The sequence below is a fragment of the Gouania willdenowi genome, chromosome 10 (assembly GCF_900634775.1).
Source record: "Gouania willdenowi chromosome 10, fGouWil2.1, whole genome shotgun sequence".
NCBI classification, from domain to species: Eukaryota; Metazoa; Chordata; class Actinopteri; order Blenniiformes; family Gobiesocidae; genus Gouania; species Gouania willdenowi.
This window is the reverse complement of record NC_041053.1, coordinates 24,188,494-24,212,008: the sequence shown is the minus strand read 5'-3', so window position 1 is coordinate 24,212,008 and position 23,515 is coordinate 24,188,494. Positions and strand designations below refer to the sequence as shown.

Below are 23,515 nucleotides of genomic sequence, written 5' to 3'. Positions count from 1 at the left end.
ACCTTAACATGGTTCCCTAGTTTTGCGTTAAATTCTAATTATAATAGAATTTTCACGGCAAATACCATTACAAAGTCAATTACATAAATTCAATAACAACTTTTTTACGATTACGACAGTAGCTGATTTTTAGAATTAGAATCACAATAATTACACCATAACTGTAATCGAGAATGGTCTTGAGGTCACATTTTAAAAACTGATTTATTTAAGTAATGTTTCTAGCCTTTTTATTCTATCTTGATTGTATTACTGTTCTCACTCCCTGGAGCACTCTGAGATTTGTGTACAAATGTCAAGTGTGTTACAAATAAAACGCATTTTTTTTATTATTATTATTATTTTAAAGGTCTTGGTCTTGCCTCGGAAGCATTTTTATTCGGTCTTGTCTCGGTCTCGGACTGCCCGGATCAGTCAAGACTTGCACTAATTCCTGCTATTTTCAATCTTTTTTTATGTGATAACAAGGGCAAAAATGTGATAAATCATAAATATCCTTAATTCATGCATTAATCCACCTCGTATAATGACTGAAACCTTCCTAATGTGACTAAGTGACGCACACACCACTACACATAAGCGGGAGAGAGAGGTGGGAGTCTGTACATTTACCTGACATAAAACAAAAAAAAACTTGTTTTCAGATATTTAGAATAATTGTGAATGTATTAGTAGCAGCAGTAGTTTTAATACATGGTTTTCTTTTTTTTTTTTTTTTCTTCAAGAATTCAGTTACATGTTCTGCTTTGATAGAGTTGCAGACGCCTTTTTGGTCCATCAAATGTATTTAAAAGGCCCATGTTGACTAAATCAACTGCTCTGTGCTTTAAACATCATAAAAGTGCTATTTAGGCTTCATACACATGCCCAAAGTGTTTTTTTCATTGATTCCCTCAATCGTTAGTTAGAGGGTGATTTGCTCCTTTCTTACTGCAGGGTGAGCCCAAACACCTCGCTCCAATTTGATGACGCCTTCCCATTTTGATGATGAATTTGACGCGGCACTGAGCTGGAGAAGCCACGCCTCCAGGAAGCTCTCTGCCATAACTGACATGTAAACAGACACGCCTACGAAGGTGAGCATTTTAGCGTCCTTCACGCGGTGCTATGTATGTATTTTCTATAGTCTATGTATGTACAGACTGTCTCATGTTTATAAAGCAGCATGAGCTCGGCTACGGAGTGGGTGGGAGGAGGGTGGGCCGTCCTCTGGCCCTACGTCACCGTGCAGGGAGGAGGAAGTCAGTGTTCCGTCTATAGACACGCCCAGTCATGAATATGCATAAGTAGGCCGCAAATCTGCCTGTTTGTGAAGAATTGCTCAGAAAGTTACTTTTCAGAGACTAAAACTCTGAAAAACAGATGAGTTTGGGAAAATAAACCTCAAATATTATGTTTTTGGGATTCTTAGAACAAATCGAGATGGATTAAAAATAGCATGACATGGAACCTTTAAAAGAAACTAAAGATAGAATGTTTTTTAACTGTCGAACCTTGTCATGGTTTTAATTTTAATTTTTCTATTTTTTATGGTCTTGGCCTCGGTTCTCAAAAGCCTTGGTTGTGTCTTGGTCTTGGTGCATTCTGGTCTCAGGCAAGTCTTGGTCTTGGATAATGTGGTTCTGAGAACAACACTAATGTTCAGTCTGCCTTCTGTGATCACTGCCGTCTCCCTAACATACCTGCACTCTCTGCCAGATGTCCATTTTTCTCACTTGAACAGACAGAGATGTGTCTTTTTTTTCTTTCTTCCTCGTAAATAAGCTAATGCGACGCAACGAGCTGTGGAGGTTACTATAGAAACAAGCTCTCACTAACAATGAGGTTATTTTGAACACATTTAGGTGCTTTTTTTTTAAGTGTACGGATGGACCTGAGCAAGACATTGTCTGTGCAATTCTAAAAGGTGGTGGAACACATAAAAGTAATTTATGCTCAAACTCTTTAATAGAGCCATTATAAACGACTGTGAGCACTTTGCGTATCAGCTGTTATTACGGTCTGAGGCTTATCATTTGAAATTAAATCTGGCAAACCAGCCAGACAAGAGAGATGGAGCCAATCTAAAACCCCCGCAGAGAGAAAGTGTTGAAGCTAGTTCCGATATATTAATGCTGTTATTACCACTGCTTCTGTTGATGCCACTTTTCTTTTTGTCAGGTTGCCTTTAGTGAGCGCTGTGGTGGAATAAACCCGATGAAAAGTGTCAGTTAATGGATAGAAGCTTGGTCTATACCTTTGGCTGCTTGACCTTTCTCTCTGTTACTGGGAGCGTGCACGGATCCTTTGCATCTCTTTTTTTTTCTTCATTTAATACACCTTTTTTGTACTCCCTGTTATTGCTTGCATGAATTGTATGTGGTAGACCTCTCTGTTACTGTTTTAATGAACTAATACAGACATGGGCAACTGGCTACATGCAGCAATCGATCTCATCTTGACAAAAAGAACAAAAGAATGCACAAAATGTTTCAAAAGAGATACAAAACAACAAAAATACATAAAATAACAAAAAAAAATCAACAAAATGACAAAAATATTCACAGAATGACTACAAAAATGGACAAAATCCCAGAAAAATACACTAAGTTAGGATAAAAATGTGCAAAATGGCAACAAAGACACAGAAAATGAATTCAATAACACAAAAAATACACAAAACAACAAGAATATCAAAAATGGCAGAAAAATAAATAGAAAATGACAACACATACTTTGTTCTTTCTTGTGTTAATGCTCGAATTTCATTATTCTAAAGGCTGACATGAATGGTGATAATGTGGCCCCCGGTGTGATTAAAGTTACTCGTCTTTGAACTAATGTAACTAATGTATGTTTTAGAAGCGAGTCATTATTTTTGAGTAAAATGTGAATTGTGAGAACCAGTGTTAATTTTGTCGAGTAACATTTTCTTCAGTTTTTGTCAACTACATTTTTTAAGTGACACAACTAGACTATGACAAATTAAAAAAAATAAATAAAAAAAAATTACAAAAACAATATCAAATGAAGCAAGACCTGTATTCGCAAGGCGAATAAGTATTTGGCAATTTGAAAAAAATGGCAAATAGAATTGTTAATGTTAAAGACATTTTATTGTGTGTCTTTTGTTAATGAGTAATGTCCCTTTATGTTGTTCTTTTACTTATTAAATTGAAAGTAATAATGCAGGAAAAACAGAAGACTGACCTTGACCTCATATATGACCTTGAGTGAAGGTCAAGGTCACACATTGAAGGGAAATGTTGTTCAATGGTACCAGTCTGAGAACTGTATCTCAATTTGTGGTTAAGTTATAGGGAAAAAAAAGTATTTATTTGTTTTTTTTGTGACGTCATGAACTTTGACCCTACATATTCGTAGAGATATGGAAAACTTTGGTTTTTGACACTTGATGTGACCTTGACTTTGACCTTGACATTTCGGCTCCAAAAAAGGCCAACTGCACATCCTTGACATAGCCCCTATGAGATGGCAAACACGTCATTAGTGCTGCATTAAGGAGTTCCACAACCAAGAAGTTGCAGAAGAAAATGAATAAGAACTCCTACGATCACAATGTATTTGGCAATTTTCAAAACTAAATCAAAATGTGCTTTAATAACCATAATCAACACTGGTGGGAACAATCTGCAATTTTTTTCTGCTTCAAAATTAGAACAATTAAACAAAACAAAGAGCAGCAAAGTTATTCCCTCGCAACAATCTTCAGTGCATAATTCTGGTGTCGCCCATTAAACGATAAAAACTGCAGCCAACTTGTCATTAGCACAGATCCAAATAATAGAGCAGATGTCAAACGTTTAAAGAAGGGAGACAGTGTTTTTTAGTGGGGTTTTTCCTGTCAATAAATTTGCATGCTTTCTGACTGAATTATTGATAAAACATGAATCACATAATCACTGGAAGTTGACACCAAAGTCTAAGTCTAATAAGGTGGTTGGTGTGTGTACAGAAAATAGAGAATGAAACACTTTCTTACCAGATTAGCCAGAATGTAGTGGTAGCTCTTTGCATTCTTCCCTTGTTCGACAATCTGTGAAAAAAAAAAATTACAAAAAAAGTTAAGAGAAAAAGTTCACTCATAGGTCAGAACTGATGCACATTTGTCCAAAGTTTAAGCGTGAAAAGGAAAGAACAGTGTTTGTGTCCCAGGTGTGTAACATGGAGTGCAGAATTCAGCGTTGGCCTTTTGCTATGACGAGAAGAGAGAAGTGTCACAGGAAGCAAAATAACAGTCATCACCAGAAATCTTGAAAAAGTCAGCGCCTCGTCTGTTTGAAGTGACTTTGCTATAAACGTCCTTTTCTGTCCTCGGCCTCAGTGATGTATTGCATTGTGACAGCTCGGCCTGTTTTCAACATTGCTGTCTGCCGTTTGTAACGATAAACAAAGGCAAAGAGATGCTTAACATTAAACCTTTAAAAAGATTTTAGCTCCTGGCTAATTAATTTAGTTCAACAACAATCCTCAAGGTTGAGGATGAAAAAACAATTAAAGGTTGCTTTAAGGACTGTGTGCATGGGAACAAACAAGTGTCTGGGGAAAAGAAAAATGGGTGAATATACAATATGCATTACTACAAACTATTTGGTATAAAATAGAGGTTGACCGATATATCGGCCAGTCGATATATCGGGCCGATATATGGACTTTTTTTCAGTGTCAGCCATCGACCGATTTTTTTTTTTTAATACAACAAATACATACAATACAACAACAAAAATTTAATCGGCCGATTCATTTTACGTGTATCGGCATCAGCCGATTGTGCGCTGCTGCGTTCGCCGATCCACCTCATTAACAGAGCGGCTGCAACAGGCTGCTCCGTGTTGCTGGAAACAGAGGCTTGGGAGCCCCTCCCCCCACTAGCAGAGCGTGAAGCAAGCTCTTCAATCCCAACGGCAAGTTTTAAACTTTCAAAGCATCTTTTAACTGTTTAACTTAACGGTTGTTCCGTGGGTCCACGTGTTGTGTCGCACTTGTAGTTGTGCGTGTGTGTTTCTTTCCCTCTCCCTCTGCTTCTCACTCAGCGCTGAGAAGTTTTTAACTTTGAGAAGCAGTTTAATATTCATTCTTGTTAATGTTGATGCAATTTAGAACAGAAACTTGAACAGTTTGTTGCTTAATGCGCATCTGACATCACATTATTTTCCTCTGTTAATTCATGTTCTGGGGTTGTGTTGGAATGGACTATTATTCATGGTTTCTTTTTGTGTTTAATACTATAATTATATATATATTTATACTTAATAATTCTGTTATTAAAATATATCTTCTGTCAGGCCAACTTTTGTCAAAGCTATTTTCAGGACAAGGAGGAACAGTTCTCTTTTATAATATTTCATGAGATGTCTCACTCGATTTTTTTTACTTGTTCTTGTTCTACATCTCCTGTTTTTATTATTTGTTAAATATTATTGACTTGGTGTCGTTCTACCTCACCTTTGTTAATGTCAATAAATGTTCCTCTTTTTTTAATTGAGACTTGTACCATTTATCATCTTTATGTAATTTTTTCTATTATATCCTTAATCTTTATACTATTATTTCCTTAATAGGATAAGGTTGTGTACGAGTATATTTAAAGTTGAATAAATGTTAAGAGTTCTATTGGTGTACTTAATTTAGTTTCTAATATATACATTTATATAATATGAGTGTTTCAACTGTCTTTCATAATCAATGTGTTTTTAAAAAAAAAAGTATATCGGCCTCAAATATCGGCTTTCAAGAGAGAGAGAGCAGGGAGGAGCGATTCAAGGTAGAGAAGTGGAAGGATGGGGAAGAGTTGATTACTGTAAAGTGAGAGTGAGATGTGAAGTTGTAGCCGTGAGGCTTAACTATGATGGTGGTGGCTGTGGGCAGAAGGAAGGAGTGAGTGGTAATACCTGAAACAGGTATTTTGGATCAACGTGTCTAAAGCTAAGCCCACAAGTTTTATCCCACATTCCAAGGCATGCTAGTGCATCGTAGACCGACGTATGTGCAAGAATACAACATGTTTAGAGTGGGAAATAAATAGAAAAATAATTAAATGGAAAACCCCACATTGATGATTCTGTTGCTATATCAACAAGAGCCAATACTCTAGCTGACATGTGGCACCAAACAGGTTACAATTATACAGGACGCCATGCAGTCAACGGCAAGATTTATGATTTTAAGATTCAAACTTAATATGTCGTCAACAAACACTGACAAAATAAATCTGTGCTTTAACAAAAAGGTTGCAAAGCAATAAAAACAAAATATATAAAGATTAAATAAAAGGCTGACCTACTGTATATGAATTCAAACTGAAAATTAAGAATGATTATAAATAAAGAAATGTATGGAAATTTCTTTTTCAATGACGGCAGCATTCACAATTTTCCCAATACATACACATACAGTACATAGGGGTTAGAGTTAGGGTACAATAGAAGTTTGAATACGGACGATAAAGAGTTTATAGTTAATACTGTAGCTAAATTCCAACTGTTGCCCCTAGTTGGGCTTTTAACTAACATATTATAATAAATGGACTAAAATCTAAATGTAAAAATACTAAAACATTGTAAACAAAAAAAATATATATATATACACAATCATCACAACGGTATATGAAAAGTTAGTAAAAATTAAAGTGAACTTTAGTAATTGAGAACAAAATTGCAATTGACTTTCAGGGGAAAAAGAATAATTGTAATTATTTGTAATTGAAAAAAAATGTTATGTAATTATAATTGAATTCGTAATTGAACTTGGAACATAATTGTAATTGACAACTGTGTGGACCCCAACCCAGGTCCACACAGTGGAGTTTATATTGCATCCACTCCATAAATGTTCTATATTTATGAAATATCCCTTTTTCTTTGTTTTGTTGACAGGTTTGAACTGCAGGCTTTAAGGGTCCGCTCTAGGGACAGACACCCCGAGTATTTTACTCAGAAATAAAACCAACAAGAGTGGCACGTCTTTGTAATGACATGGCTCAGGTGGTAGTGGGTTGGGGGTTCGATCCCAGTACCTGACTATGTGTCGAAGTGTCCTTGGGCAAGACACTGAACCCTAAGTTGCTCCCAGTGGTCGACTAGCGCCTTGCATGGCAGTCCTGTCCCACTGGTGTGTGAATGTGAGAGTGATTGGGTGAATGAGCTGATGTGTAAAGCGCTTTGAGACTGCTTCAGTGTGGGGATAAAGCGCTATATAAAACCAAGTCCATTTACCATTTACATCCAAATGTAATTATGACATGAAATAAAATTAAAAGTTCCTTTATTTGGCAAATTGTAAATATCTCATCTGGCTTTGTGTTAAATAAAGACCCTCTGAGAGAGTACAACCACAACAAATGTGTCATCACAACAGTCATTAACAGGGGGCCAAGTGGGTAGTGTGGAATTAAATTTGTGTGGCAACCAATTAATAGCCCTAATAAGGGGCTCAGAGGTTTATTTTGTAGATATATATATACTGTATATATATAATAACTATTTATTTCACTACAGCAGCAGTACAACAAAAAATAAGAAAAGAAATAGAAACATACTCATTATAATTGAATCAATAGAAATATGCAAGTTAAGGCCACAGGAAAAAACAAAGACACGTACGAGGAAATGAACAATATTTACAACAGAGAGAGAAACAGGACTGAATGCATGTGAGCAATCTGTGCAAACTTTGGGGACTGTCCTCATTTGTTTGTGTGTTATGTGTCACAAAATGCTTCTGGTCATGACAGAAGGTGGCATTTGTTATTTATAGTGACCCAGGCACAAGTGGTGCCTCGCAGGCAAGCCTCAGGCCTGGAAAACTACGTGGACGGGGAGAGGTGCGGAAGCCATGCTGCTGAAACCAATGCATCCACATCAACACAGTGGTCTGTCAAATGGGAGACTTTGGGCTGGGAGTAGCTTTTTAATTATACATGCAGATTTAAAGAGTCATTCAGAGTTCAGCCTCAAGAGAAGAGCTCGCGTTTGGGTTTTTTTTTTTTTCTCTTCTGGCGAGCGGAGAACAGGCTGTAACTGTTCTCTGGTGGCTCCTCTGTGGCACTAAAAAACGCTCTCCGAGGAGCCAACATCAACATTCAGCCTGGATGAGCAGCGCCCTCAGGATACTGTCAGTGACATTATCGTAAGACAATCTGTGCACAGTATGAGATGAATGAGATTAACACGAGAGTCAGTTCAAAGGGCAGAACAGGCTGAGGTGTTGTGTGTGTGTGTGTGTGCGTGCGTGCGTGTGTGCGTGTGTGCACGTCTGCATGTTGTCAAGGTGCAGGGGACCAAGGCAGTGCGGAGGCAGGCAGCAGATGTCCATGATTGATGGTGGACGTCTAAATGGGGAACTTCTCAGGCTCAGCTTCTGTAAACTGGTGGGAACTGATGCAATAACCTCAGCTGTGGACACAGGCACATCAATAATATACACACGCACACACACTGTTCCCCCCGTTTTACACTACTGCTGCTGCACTGTGTAGATTTCATTAAAAAATAGGGGTTTTTATAACAAATAGAACAAAACGATGTACATGTGTACCCCATCTTCATCTTACAGTCATATTAACTGTCAAAAAAAAACCGTGAAAAGAGTTGAAATACTGTAAAAATGATCTCAATAAACAACAGATGGTAACGCTGGTCTCTGTGTGGAGATTTGATGTTCTCCCTGAGTGGGCGAGGATACTCGGGTGTCTTCCAACAGTCACAAAATAAGTGTTATGTTCCAATTTGACTTATGAGTGATTGTTTATATCACGTGTCAAACTCTAGGCCCGGGGGCCAAATCCGGCCCTTTAGAGCAGTGTTTCTCAAACAGTTTAAGGCTCAAGTACCCCCTCTCTCTTATTTCTGATTCTGAGTACCCCTCCTTTATCCGACCACAACATGTTGCTCAGAATACTATGAAAAAACAACTGAATGAGTGATGATTTATTATGTTAATAAGTGGAATGAAAAGTAATTTATTCCCTTCGGAATAGATGTATTTCTACAGTTTCATCATTTCCGCTTGTCACTGTTCAGTTCATGTTCTAATCAAGATAATTTCCATCATCATTATAATGATTATAATTTTTACTACAAATAAACAACACAAAACCACATATATGAATGCTTTAATTTGTACATTTTCCACTGTCTCTCTCAAATACCTCCTGTAGTGCCATAGCGTACCCTAAGGGTACACGTACCCCCATTCGAGAAACACTGCATTAGAGCATCCAGTTTGGCCCACAGGAGAAAGTAAAATTGACATTAAAAAAAAAAAAAAAAAATATATATATATATATATATATATATTGTAAATAATAGGGATGTCCCAATAGAACTTTTTCATTTCCGATATGACACCAATATTGCAGCCTTCCGTATCGGCCGATATCAATATTGATCCAATATCAGCATGAATCATACATACTTTGATGATTTTTTTTCTTCTTTTCTTACTTATTTTGTAGTGTGGAATGTTAGAAAAGGCTTGATCGAGTGATGTTACGCAAACAGAACAATAGTCAGCAACAGCAGGTATGAGAAAAACCAATTGGTTACATCAATTTTAACCTTAAACATAATATCTACAGTATTCTACAATTAAATAAAAGAAATAAAATAATGAATTGAAAAAAAATCCAATATTTGTTTTCACGCTGATAACGGATATTAGACCGATATCAATATTCGATCGGGACACCCCTAGTAAATTACTAAATTATCTCACTTATTCTAAAATCCTGCAACTTCTCCCAAACAATCCCCACACAAAAATACTTTCATTTTCTCTTGTCACTATGATACCAAACATAATTTTACCTAATTTTATTGTATATTCTATTTACGGTATAACTATATACACTTTGTTGGTAGATTATTTAATTCTCAAAAACGGTGTTTCCTAAGTAAGTCCCCTCTAATGAATTATGAAGAATTCTCATGTTGGTATATTTCTGGGTGTATACTCCATGTCAGTTCTGGTCAGTGTGATAGAGTTAAAAAAAACTCCATCTAGTCCAAAAAAAAAGCAAATTTGACTGGAAAGAGTTATTACATTTGTGTTTACAGTCCACAATTTGCTTTCAAAATGCCATTTTAGTTTGATACTATAAAGGTGCCCCATTTAAATAAAAGGCCTATTTATGAGAAAATGCAGGGAGACACCATGTTTCTGTGCAGTGTTTAGTCTTGTGGGACATAGAGAGATTTAGTCAACAAGAAACAACTAAAACAAGAAAAACCTCAACTACTCACTCACTCTAATATCTATACTTACAAACTGCATTTAGCTTCTTTTAGCTTTAACCTCAAAAGACAATAGAAAGCCAAGAGCAACATACATCATGTGATCACCACTTCATCTTTCAGAGAAATCCTGAGTTTGACAGACCTGCCTTAGCGAGTTACGTTGGCTTAGCCATGACTGAACAATCTCTAGTGTGATGGAGGGGGAGGGGTTGGTGAACAGTCAATCGTACAGCCTTGATATTTTTTCTTTGAACAGCACAAAGGTGATGATGCTATCTAAGATGATCTGTCGGCTCTAAATGCCTGAGGTGAGTTATTTGTCTTTGTCGTCCTTGATGCTGCACAAAACGCAACAAAGGACCGACAACCAACTCCCACATTCAATTCATATCCCCTCTCTCTCTTCTCTGCTTTCTCTCTCTGTCGCTTGTTCTCCTTATTAAAAGTGAACGAGGTGGATTTTTTTGTTACTAAATCTCTGATATATTCTTAAATTTGAATAGCAATTCAATAGCTATTTATGACTCGATGACTTTTTTGCATTTGCGTTGCAGTTTTTCAACTCAAATATGGAGTTTGACGACGGGCGACCGTGGCTCAGGTGGTAGAGGGTCGTCTTCTGATCGAGAGGTTGGGGGTTCGATCCCAGTACCTGACTATGTGTCGAAGTGTCCTTGGGCAAGACACTGAACCCTAAGTTGCTCCCAGTGGTCAACTAGCGCCTTGCATGGCAGTCCTGTCCCACTGGTGTGTGAATATGAGAGTGATTGGGTGAATGAGCTGATATGTAAAGCGCTTTGAGACTGCTTCAGTGTGGGGATAAAGCGCTATATAAATCAAGTCCATTTACCATTTCACCATGTAAAAAGTGACAAAAGTAAAGCTCTAATGAGGAAAAAAAGAAGAAAGAAAAGAAATTAGGATGAAATTTGTAGAATTTAGGGTAAAGATGGGAAAAAAAACCCCAAAAAAACACTGGATACATGATTTGGTCAATTTTTTCCAAGTCGGTTATTAAGGGTCATCAACCTCACTTTGTGTTGGGGTGTTTTAGGGCAGAAATGATCCCGTACGACTAACAATAACTGTAAAATGAAATGCATCTTGGGAAGCAATGAAGTATTCTGACTCTGAATGGTACATTTATTAGATGTTTTTACCTTCTTGAGGATTCCTGTGAGCCTCTCAGTCTCACAATCAATGATAATCTGTCCTTCCTTCCTTTTGTCCAGGTCCTGGAACACTTTCAAAAAGGAAGCCTCGGTCATAGTCTCCACGTTGACTGAAGTCACCAGCCAGTATCTCTCTGCTGCCGTGTCAAGAACCTTCTGGAGCACTGACAGACCTTGACATGAGGGAACACACAGTAAAGATCTCATGTCTACAGGTTTTTGGGAGATGATGAATCATGACAAATAAACACTTGAATGGAACAATTTAAATGGTGGTGAGGAACCGTATAAATAGTTGGGCTCAATCTAACTACATGCAGAGGACATGTGTGAATTATAGGAAAAACGAGGAGGAGGAGCCAGAAACACAGCCAGGAAGACAGATAAACAAATCAGTCAATAAATAAACAATATCTGCAAAAAAATATTAAATTAGAGCTGTTTAAAAAATGTATTAGTCACTTTGAATCGATTTTCCCTAGAATTGGCTGATATTGATTCATAGAATCATAAAATCAGTTACTTAATATGTCTTTTCAACTGTGTGTAATGCAGTACTGTGGGCTTGATTCTTAATTTAAACATGAATATCTTTATAATTATAATACTGCATCAAATGCATTAGAGTACTTTCTATTATTTACAGCATGAGAGAATCTCTTCCATATTCAAGTAAAATTGGTAGTGCCAACAAAATATCCCTAACCAAATAGAAAATCTAATTGAATTGTGAATCAAATCAAATCAATTGGCAAAATTTAAATCTGCACCCAATGATACGTACAAAAACATAGAAAAGCAGTTCTAACTAGAGGTGGGAGAAAAAAAAATCAATTCTTAGATGCATCGAGATTCGGAGGTGGGCGATTCTGAATCGATTCTTTAATTTCCAGTAATCGAGAATCTAAATTTTAGAGGCCGTTTAAAAGTCTGAACAAAAAAGCAGAACTGTGGCGTGCAGCGCGTTTCCAGAGGGACACTTTAAAGAGAGCACCACAACAAGGAAGCATGGAGGTGCGGGAGTGAAGACCAGCCCCGTGCAGCTTAAAATCTGATGTTTCTTTAACGTCCACGGTGGAAATGAACTGAACAAGAGCCACGCTGTATGTAAGCTCTGTTACACTAAAATTACTTTGGGAACACAACGAACATGAGAAGCCGTATGGCACACCTTCACCCGGAGGAGGAGGCAATGCCGGCTGCTGCTGTGGCTAAAAGTACCTCTGCTAACCAGAGAACAATCGAACAAGTCACAACAAAGCTTCCACCCTCTTCAGAAAAGGTAAAGTGGATTAACAAGTCGATTGAAACATTTATTGCTAAGGATTTACGTCCTTACTCGGTCATGGAAAACCAGGGCTTTTGTGCGCTGCTGCATACTTTAGAGCCTCGATATACAGTACCATTCCTTCTCTACGGTACGTTACTGATATGGCCATCCCGAAGCTTTACAACCAAACCAAAACCGAAGTCATAGCATCGCTGCAGAGAGCGGGTAGGATAACAGTGACATGTGATGTGTGGACATCTTATAATCGCACACTTTATCTCTAATGACTGGAAGCTCATGTCATACGTCATTTTTTATTTTTTATTTTTTTCAATTGAAGTTATGTTACAAGGACTCCTTTTCACATACTTCTTCCATTAGTGTAATAAAGGATAATGAACTAACTACAAATAATATATATATAATATATTTTTATACAGTGCATGGACACAGTGAATACAACAGATATTTTGTGAATAAAACATGCATCAAAATACATTAATAATCAATTGAGAATTGAATCGAAGCCCTTTGAATCGTAATCGAATCGAATCGTGAGGTGCCTAAAGATTCCCACCCCTAATTCTAAGCAGTAAAAACTTGGTTTTTACTGCTTAGTAAAACTGGTTTAATCGGTTTTAACTCAATATATATTTATCAATATTAAAAGTCTATAGTAAAAAAACAGAACTCAACAGATTCTAAAAACTCATATTATCTTATTTTTCTCCATAAAACCAAAGCGTAAAATCCAACACTGATCTCAATGATTACTAAAGAATCAATCACTTTAGCCTTTTTTTAGAACTAATAAGAGTATTTTCGTTAGAAGGTGAATCTCCATAAGAGGGACTTTTACAGACATTATATTTAGCACAATAATATACTTGGTGTAGTTGTAATTATGACACAAACCATACATAACAAAGCATGAATAGGAGAAGCCCAAACTCCAGCTCAAAAAGTGATCCATCACATTGTCCCCTGTAGCTTTGGTAATAAAGCGTGACGAGAAAGAATGCTGACACATACAGGTGTGTGCGTTCCCGAAGCGTTACACAGCCGGGCTAAATAATCACTTCTTTCATGCAAACAAATAATCATCCTATGCCTCATCACGCATTGGTGCGCACACAGCCGGCTCCACGTCCTCCGAGCACCAGTCACAGGTGGTGCTACTCAATTACACTGTCACCCATGTGCTAGTGAGACACTTGGGTATTGGAAGAAAGAATGTAGAGCATCCTGTGATCTGAGGGCTTGGGCTGAGACAGGAAATAAAGTGCGATTAGAGAACACATTGATCTTGAGCTCTGATTTACAGTCTGACTCACTGTTGTACTTCTTTGCTCCTGGCAGTAGACCAATCAGATCCTTCTCAAGCTTCTCAAGCAGTCGCAGTTGCTCCGCAGAGTAAATAAAGCAATTTCACCCACAGCAGACTACTGTCAGCCTACCCCAAATGAATTACAGCGATTACGACATTTAGAAATGTAAACTGATACATGATGTGGCTCTGTTAGCGTTTCCTCAGCTAATCCAGGAAAACAACAGCGTGTTTATGCTTTATGAGATTTACATGTCCTCTGTGTTTGCTGGCTTGTGTTCATCAGGGTAGTTTGTCAGGGAATGCACACACAACTAAGTGATCAACCACAGCAGCAGCAGCACAAATCTTGTCCAAAAGAATGAGAAAGGATGTTACAGTCTGAAAGATGATTGCTGGGCCCTATTAGAAAGCACACCAGCTGCTCTCCAGGCAATTCATGCCTCTCTTTTTCACACCAGGCCAGTTGGGAACAAAAAGATGGATGGTAGTTCCGATCCTTGTGTGACCACAGTACAGAATATGTAAATGCATATTTAAAAAAAAAAGCTGAAAAATGTCAGGTTGTCAAATGAAAGTGACACAGCATAGTAGGACAAGGCGATGTATGACGACAGGTCCTGTTTTATGTTGCAGCTCAGAGGAGAAGAATGGTGCTTCTCTGCTCTGTCAGGTTTACCAGTGTCTGTGAAATGGAGGCTTGACATGGAAATGCAAGATTGAGAATCGTGGAGTGAATGGGATTAGTGGGTCAGCCGTTGTGAACGGAGTTCCTGTCCTGTTGGCCGTTTAAGCACCATGGACAGCATCGCAAACAAGAACTATTTTAGGATCCTTATTATTATTACTGTAGTATATAAACAGGTTTTTACAGATATGTCCAAGCATATTAAACAATGAAATGACCGTTTCACGTTAGATGTGCATTAAGTATTCAAACGGCCTGTTGGCCGTTTAAGCACCATGGACAGCGTCGCAAACAAGAACTATTTTAGGATCCTTATTATTATTACTGTAGTATATAAACAGGCTTTTGCAGATATGTCCAAGCATATTAAACAATGAAATTACCATTTCACGTTACATGCACATTAAGTATTCAAAGTGCATTATTGCTCTCTGGTGCCCAAAATAATTAAAAGATACGGAAGACAATTTTCACAAAGAAAAGATAAGATACGAAAAGATACGCACTCTGCACCTGCGCAGAGGGCACACGTGCGTTCCCTGCTCCAGCCTAAGTGTGCGAGAGAGCGTGCACGAGCCCACTTTTCCTTGTGAACAGCTCTGTTTACAAGTTGGAGTTGGCATCGCTCATACAGGCTTCCGTTCCAGAAGAAGATTTGCACTTTTCCCACTATGACAATCCATTGTCAAAGGACCCGATGCGCACGAGCACGTACGACAGCCTTACGTAAACATATCACCAGAATGGTTAACAATTAGGAGGACCAATAGTCTTGATGATAAACCCGGAAGTTGAAGCCAAAATAACATTGTCCACAATACCTTTAACTAAATAAATAAATAAGAGCAGTCAGAGAGCGCAAACCTCCACCAAGTGGCAAATCTCCTCTTTGCCAGATATTGGCAGTTATCTGGATCATTGATCCTGATTATGGTACCATGATCATTGAGACTTTAAAGGCTTATAAGAAATGTATATGCCGATTAATACAAATACAGTAGGTTGAAATGTATGGGCATCCCCTCTTATTTTAAAAAATCCCAATGAAATGGGCAATCTGGATTTGATCCGGGTGTAATTAAAGACCAACCATAATATAACTGAGTCAAATTTCATAAAGGTTGTTCAGTTATGAACCAAGATACGAATATTTAAAATGTTGCTAATGACGAGAGATGGAGATTTTTATGGTCTATCTTTGGTTCAAAATTTTAAGGACTTTTGAGACGTGAAAACATTCCCTTCTTTGGAGAAGGTAATAAATAAAAGCAGAGGATGACGTCCAACAATTTTGATTCGTCTTCATTAGATAATCCATCTTTATCAAAAAACGTATTGTCTCATCAATGTAATAAGATATATTTGTACCAAATTGTCTGGTTTTGCAATCATAATTAGATACTTGTTGTGTTTCTTTCCTTGAATTTGGTCCAACTTCTGATGTCTTTTGTTTATCCCAGTTTCAACTTTAGAAAAATTAAACATCCATCAGCCAAGACCGATAAAAATTGTTAATATCAATTTTGCTCACTTTTTAACGGTTCATTTAGCTTTTGAATGCCTTCAATTTTATTTCAATTTGTTTTTAAAACTCCTTCAGTTTTAAAAAATCCTAAAGGAACTTTGAGGATGGTTTGAGTAGCCATGCAGTGTAACCCTGCCATTTAAAGGCATCCTGGAACAGAATCTGGCTGATATACACACACTTATGGCCAAAGGCAATGCAAATAGACCAAGGTAGAATACAGAAGTAACATTTGTAATAATTACTTCAAGAATACGGTTTGGAATGAGTTTAATGGTGAAATAAAATTGGAGAGGCACTTAAGAATAAGGATTCTAAGATTAAAAACAAACTAAAAAGAATACAGTTGAAGAACTTATTTGACCCATTTAAGGACAGAAAGACAAAACAAAAAAGTAAAACACACTAATAACTGCTTGAAGGAACCACATGTAGACTCATGCACACGCACACAACACTAGCTTTCTACAATAAATGTGATTTTTCTTTGAGGCTTAAAATAACCCCACAGGACGGGGGACTGCAGCATAGTATCCAGGCAACAAAGGACTACCAATCTGAATTTCACTTCCTCCATCTGACAAACACATGAAGTGACCCTGCACCAAACACTCACAAAGAATTCTTATCAAAAATAATGAAGCAATCACAAAAAAATAACGACTAGTTATGGCCAAAAACAGCTGCAAAAAGCCCCAAACATGCACACATTTGTATCTGCAGAAGACAACATCTTCATTGATGCACAAGCCTGCACGTGGGAGTCATCACAGCCATGCTCTGACACCCACAACAGCTAAGATTATATGTGAAACCAAGACGTGAACAGAAGCATTTGTTTTTTTCTTTTGAAATGTTGAAATTGACAGCTATCACTCGTTTATCTAGCAGCTTTGACATGGGTTACTGCTGAAGACGGCTCGATAACAACAATAATCTCTTGTCCCATTGTGTGATTTATCCACTAGTCAGTAGGGGTCAATGTATCTTTTCTCTGTTGGTGTGAGTCCGTACAAAGACGTCAGTCAAGAATAAATGTTCAGATGGCTGCTCACTGTAGCACAATGGCAAAAATTGACCTTCATGCTGTCGCCATGGCAATATGAAGGCGACAAATAGCGGTAGGTAGTAGTGCAGGCTCTGGCTGTCTGTGTGAATGCACTATTAGGACATTCAGTGACTATTAGTGACAGTATCGCTGATGATGTTTAAAAATCAATGATATATTGCTTTTAAAAATGTTTTTATTTTTCAAATGAAACATTCTTTTTCTGTGTTTTGGCTCTGCATTTTAAACAGCATCGTGTGACACTTGAAGAAACGCCAACTAGGATGGAGGTTTTAAAAACTGCAGTGCGCAGTGTTGCCATGGGAACATTAAAAAAAAGATAGTTGCTCGTTGTCATCAGCTACTGTCGTCATTCACATCGTTTACGTTGCGCATCATTGCATAAACTGGAAAAAAACAACAAATTCCTAATATGATTTGCTAAACTTTTTATGTGCCAAAACAAGACATTAGCAGACGTTTGACAACGGTATTCAACCAAGGGAATGACACATGTGACTGTTGGGTTTAGTATATATAATCATTAACATTACGCAATCAGAAATATAATCAAGACCCGATTGAAATTGTATAATGTGTCCTCTTCTCTCCGATATGGATGAGAATTTGTTTGGGTGACAAAAATGCAGCAATTTCATTATTTCTACCTATTTACTTATCTTAAACACATACAATTATTTTAGCAATACGCAAGATCTTCAAAACTCATTTAATCACTACTATTGAGAAAATACATTTTGATTGTTATATTACAATGACAACGATAGCTTTGATTTAGGGTGCGAACACAACAAAGAATTATTTTTCAAAACACTAGGATTCGTTTGCTCGTATATTCAGCCTCACGTGGGCAGTTAATAAAGTCTAGAGCGGATCATACAGGCAAATTCCAGAACGATTGTTTAGATCGCACTAGTAGTGCTTACAATTAAAGCCCAGACTTTTTTTTAGCTGTGCATAGACAAAACCGTACTTGGCTGATGACCTAGAACACATGGCATTGTGGGTGGTATGTTTTGTTTCACTGCGATACAAAACAAAACACTAAACCCACCAAAAGCACAGCGATTTGTTGCTGCTCCATTGTTGAATGCTGTGAAAGAACAGATAATAGGTGGAGTTTGAGGAAAAAAATAGAATTAAGTATATAGGCTAGGGGTTAGATTTTAGGCCAGAGCCCGGCCCGATTTTATATTTTAATCTCTTTTACTTTAATATGTTTTTTTAATAAACACAAAAATACTTCTATATTGTTGTGATATAAATTCTGAAGTGATTTCTGCTAGTAGTGGGACGGGATGTTGACCGTGTTGTGCTGCGTTCTATTGTTCAGCGTTTACATTCACTGAATATTATTTGCTGGAGCGCAGGGAACAAATATGATTGCGTGCTTCAGTCAGGTTTGCGCGCCACGCGCGGGCCGCCCGGTCTGGTCTGCAATGCTGTAACGGACTGGGTTCTATGTTCTGGTTTTGTTCCACTTGTGTGTATTCAGTGGTTAACTGATGCTGAGATTTCCCATGGAAAACTGTGATAACGGCTCGAGTCACGTCATTTCAATACCTTTTGGGGAGAGCTGGGGTGCGTGTGCGCACACCCCCCCTCCCCTAGCCGCATGAGGGACCGCGCTACTAATCTACCGACAGCAATACGTTCAATAAAATAATAATTTACGTCGAGTTTGCTTCAGGCTCGGGCCTACAATTTAAGTTAATTGGTCGTGCTCGGGTTGGGTTGGGCTTTATACCCACTGGCCCGGGTCGGGCTTGATTTTTTGGACCCAATCAAAACTCTAATATAGACCGTCTCGAGATTTGTGCCAACCACAATGTGTGTAAAATCATTCAATGATGTAAATTCATGATAAAATCAGGCGGGTGGCTCCTTTCTGCTTCATTTTTGCTGCAGTACCATACATGAACTGCTGGGTGCACTGTTGCTTCACCATTTACATGGTGAAGAAGAATTGCACAACAGAAGAAGAACCAACCTAAAGTCTCAAAAGTTTGTGACCATTTAACTGAAAACGTAAACTAGTATTTTTAAAGGAACAAGAATTAATGAATTAATATATATTTTGTAAAGTCACTGTGTTTTATGGCACTGAATTTGGAAAAACTTTAATGAAAACTTTGACCACTGGGGAAGGGCAATAACAGACGAAGAACACCGAATTATTAGTGCGCGCCTTACAAGTTCCCTTTGCTCAACAGATGAGACTCTCTTCTTCTGGTTTCTGTTTGTCCGATGTGGAGAAGTCTCTATTGTAACGGCGCCCCCAGGTGACTAGTTTACATCACTGAATCAGAGGCTGTTTGGTGCAGATCAATAACTGTGACCACAAACCGAGCCAAGTCAAGGTGATAAAAGTATCAGCTGTTCTCTGCCCATTCAGCCCAAGTCTGTGATTATACTGGTGTGAAAGCAGCATCGGACACTTAAACAGTTTGAATCAAGGCCACACTTACTGATAGAGGTAAGCTACATGCATAGCCACATCAGTTATTGTTTACCCAAACTTCATTCGCACATCTCTTAGTTCACTTTGTACCAGTTTGAACATCTTCAACACACACTGCATTGTATATTCCTACAAAATGTTTCTTACCGGAGTCTGAGCTGTACATGTAGACAAACTTGGTCCAGCCGTAGTGTTCGATAACTCCCACCAGCGCGTCCTGCAGCTCGGGCCTCAGCTGGATAACAAACTGATTGGCCGTCTCGATGGGAAAGGATGGCGTGACGAAGCACACGTGCAGCGCTCCACAAAATGACATGAGCATGTTGACTGTCTTCCTGTCATACAGACCAATGATGGCGTACACGCCTTTGGAGAACTGGGAGCAAACTGTGAGAAAGAGAGAACACAAAGAACAGGCGTGTTAAGAGTCACCCTCTGGGAAATGTGGTATATCTGCAAAAATGTACACAGGCCAGATTAGATTTAAACAATACACATGGAATTGGTCAACTTTGTGGATTTACCAGCACAACATGCATAGCTGTCAATACCAATTATTTTCATTGTACATAGGGTGACCATTGCAATAACACCAAACACAGAAACATGGTCTAGGAGTCGACAAAGATATAGAGAAAAAATCTAGTAAACCCCTAAAATAATAAGACTCTAAGGGAATAGAGTGTTGAAAGTCAGATTGTATATTAAAAATACAACCAATTATGTCTGCAGCTGCTCTATTTGACATCATTTCCTCACGTACAGGAAGAAAATACATGTTTATTTATTGTTTACTGTTTTATTTCCATTTGAAAATATAGGGGTTCTCTTAAAGTGAGAACAAATGATAAGGTTGTGATGAAAGGAGGACATGCGTTTAAAAAAAAAAAACAGACTGTCCAGCACGAAGCTGGACGTAAGGCCACCCTAATCCTGTACAAGAGTCAATGGAAAGTTAATCTGACTATCTGTATTGTCTTGCCTGTTGTTCTTCTTCCACAATGCATTTGGATTGATTAGACCTTAAATGATGTCCTGTGAATTATCTTTAGTGATGAAACAATGGTCTTATAAAGGTTTCTAGAAGCTGTTGAGAACAGTTTATTTGGTACCACTTTACTTGACGTTTTATACGTAAGGCTGACATTACGCTGTCAATATCTGTCATTAGCATGAATAAGGTGTCATGAAGGCGGTCATTAAGTATCGTTTACTAAATGATGACACCTTTGGAGCTATGTTGGCATTTTTGGGGGTTAGGTGGAGGGATCTAGTGGGGTTAGGTAGGGTAGGGGTTACGGCAACAAACAACGACAGCCTTCATGACACCTTATTCATGCTAATGACAGGTGTCATGTCATATCAATGACAGCGTAATGCCAGCTTTATGTATACAACTTTAAGTAAAACATTACAGTTTTTTTTTTTTGCCCTGGCAGCTATTAGAGCAAAGATCCAGATAAAAGACAAAAAAATACTCTAAAACCAGAATATTTGATTGATCCAATGAAAATGAAACATGTTAAATGATACTGAACATCATGTTATTTCCCCGTTGTTAGTGATGCCACTCTATACACCCGAGTCATCGATTCACACTCTGTAGTGCAGGGGTGTCAGAATTCATTTTAGTTCAGGGGCCAAATACGGACCAGTTCGATCACAAGTGGGCCATAGGTTTTAGGCAGGAAAACAACATTTCAACATTAATGTGCCCAAGTTTGTACTTCCAGTTATAAATTAGACAAAGTATGGAAGGCAACAATATCAAAAGCAATAAACGACAGATATTTAAATGTCTTTTGATTTGTTTATTTTTTTTTTGTCTAATTTTTATTTAATTTGGGGATATTTTGTGGAAGAATTTGAGAAATATTGCATGGATTTCTTTCAACAACAATTTACAACTGATTCATGTTTTAGCTGTCATTTTCACTTCCTCCTGCGGGCCAACCTGGATGCTCTGGAGGGCCGGATTTGGCCCCCGGGCCATGAGTTCGACACAAGTGATGTAGTGTCAATCCAAATCTAGCCTGCTGGTGCATCCTTGTAACATAAGTGTGTGTGTGTGTTTGTTCAGTAGGACGTACTAAAGGGGGATTAGGTAAAGGGAGGTTAATCAATGTATCCCCAGGGCTCCATCGACATTTTACGGGCAGCAAGAGGTGATATCCATCATTCATGTTCTTTTCTTCCTGACTCACTCCATTTTCTTTTTTCATATTGTCTACATGTCAGTCTGACATTGTTGTTTAGTTAAAAATGGCTAAACTGTGACACTGAAATTGATGGTACAGCCTTGTAAGCTCTCAGCACTCCTGTGTCTGAACGGGGTTATTATCCCTCACAGCAATGGGTGGGTGGGTCTTTCTTATTTTCAGTATTTCCTTAACAGATTGAAGTCAATGCCTGTCCCTTCACCAAGGCCAGCTTGCCGCCAGGCCCCGACTGAAAGACAGAAAAAGGATGGCCCCAACCCAAAATGCTTAACCTGTCACATCCCCGTGCCCTCCAGGCAGGCACGTGCGTGACAGAGATAGAGGGAAAGTGAGAAACTGAGAGTGAAAGAAAAACATTCTGCAGTAATACACACACACACACACACACACACACACACACACACACACACACACACACACACACACACACACACACACACAAGCAGCCTCGACTGGTCCAAATGCCTGGTGACTCACCCTACTTAAAGCAAGCCCAGAAATAGACATTTTGCGGCTCACCACACTGACTCAGTAACAGAACAGTCTTGCCTTCATGGTCTACACATGCATTTACAGGTAAATGGACTCTCCTTCTGTTAACATTTCAATTTGCAAGCATTATACATTCCAATAGAATGTCCGAGGACCAATTTTTGTTTTCCGTGTTCCACCTGGATAAAATAAAATGAGAGCTTGTTTGACTTTTTGTGTCCTTTTACTCTAACCCAGTGGTGCACATTCTTTTTTGTCCTGTGTACCCCCTTTGCATTTTTGTCAAATCATGTGTACCCTCTCCTCATATCATAAGTTTAAGGGTGTTTTGATCCGATATCGATATCGGTCCGATATTAGTCTGAAAACGAATATCGGATTCAAATTTCCAGATTCTCCGATTTATTCATTTATTTAGTTTTTCCCCCAATTCATTTTTTATTTATTGTATTCAATTGTAGAATACTGTAGATATGTTGAAGGTTAAAATGTATGTAACCAATAATAAATAATAATTGATGAAGCCTTTTCTAACATTCCACACTACAAAATAAGCCATTACTATTTTTTTATTAAAGGAAAAAAAAAAAAAAAAAAAGATGTATGATTCGTGCTGATATCGGATCAATATCGATAACGGCTGATACGCAAAACTGCAATATCGGTATCATATCGGAAATGATAAAAATGTTATTGTGACATCCCTAATAAGTACTCCATAATTTTGCGGGCTCTCCTAAACCCCTAACTGTGTCCTGAACATTAGTTCCTTAAGACTTAATCTACAAATGCAAAACAATGAGTGGAATTTATTTAAAAATCATGCAACTTTAATGTGATGACTTCAATAGTAAGTAAATACTGTCTCCTTGGTAAAATGTAGCTAATTATTGTCTCCTATTGTCAGAAGTGTGATAAAATGGCCTCTACAGCATAACATAATACTGTTTCAATTATACTGTATTTTATTAAGCAATAGTAATGTTAGTTTGTGGTGAATTTGTTGAAAAAAAACAGCTTTAAAAGGAACTAAGAATTTTTCTCAATTATTTTTAAA

At 37.9% G+C, this 23,515-nt stretch overlaps 1 protein-coding gene across 5 annotated transcripts in view; it reads right to left on the bottom strand.

Moving 5' to 3' along the window:
• gria1a (glutamate receptor, ionotropic, AMPA 1a) overlaps nt 1-23,515 on the bottom strand; it is a 98,083-nt gene that overhangs the window by 51,389 nt on the left and 23,179 nt on the right. For all 5 annotated transcript variants that reach the window (XR_003674900.1, XM_028458918.1, XM_028458922.1 and 2 more), the window contains exons 3-5: nt 19,895-20,134; nt 11,396-11,580; nt 3,983-4,036 (exon numbers count right to left, since the gene is read on the bottom strand). Coding sequence is in view for 4 of the 5 variants with exons in the window: in XM_028458918.1 (XP_028314719.1) it covers nt 3,983-4,036; nt 11,396-11,580; nt 19,895-20,134 (479 nt within the window). In the remaining variant the exon portion in view is untranslated. The remainder of the gene's footprint in view (nt 1-3,982; nt 4,037-11,395; nt 11,581-19,894; nt 20,135-23,515) is intronic.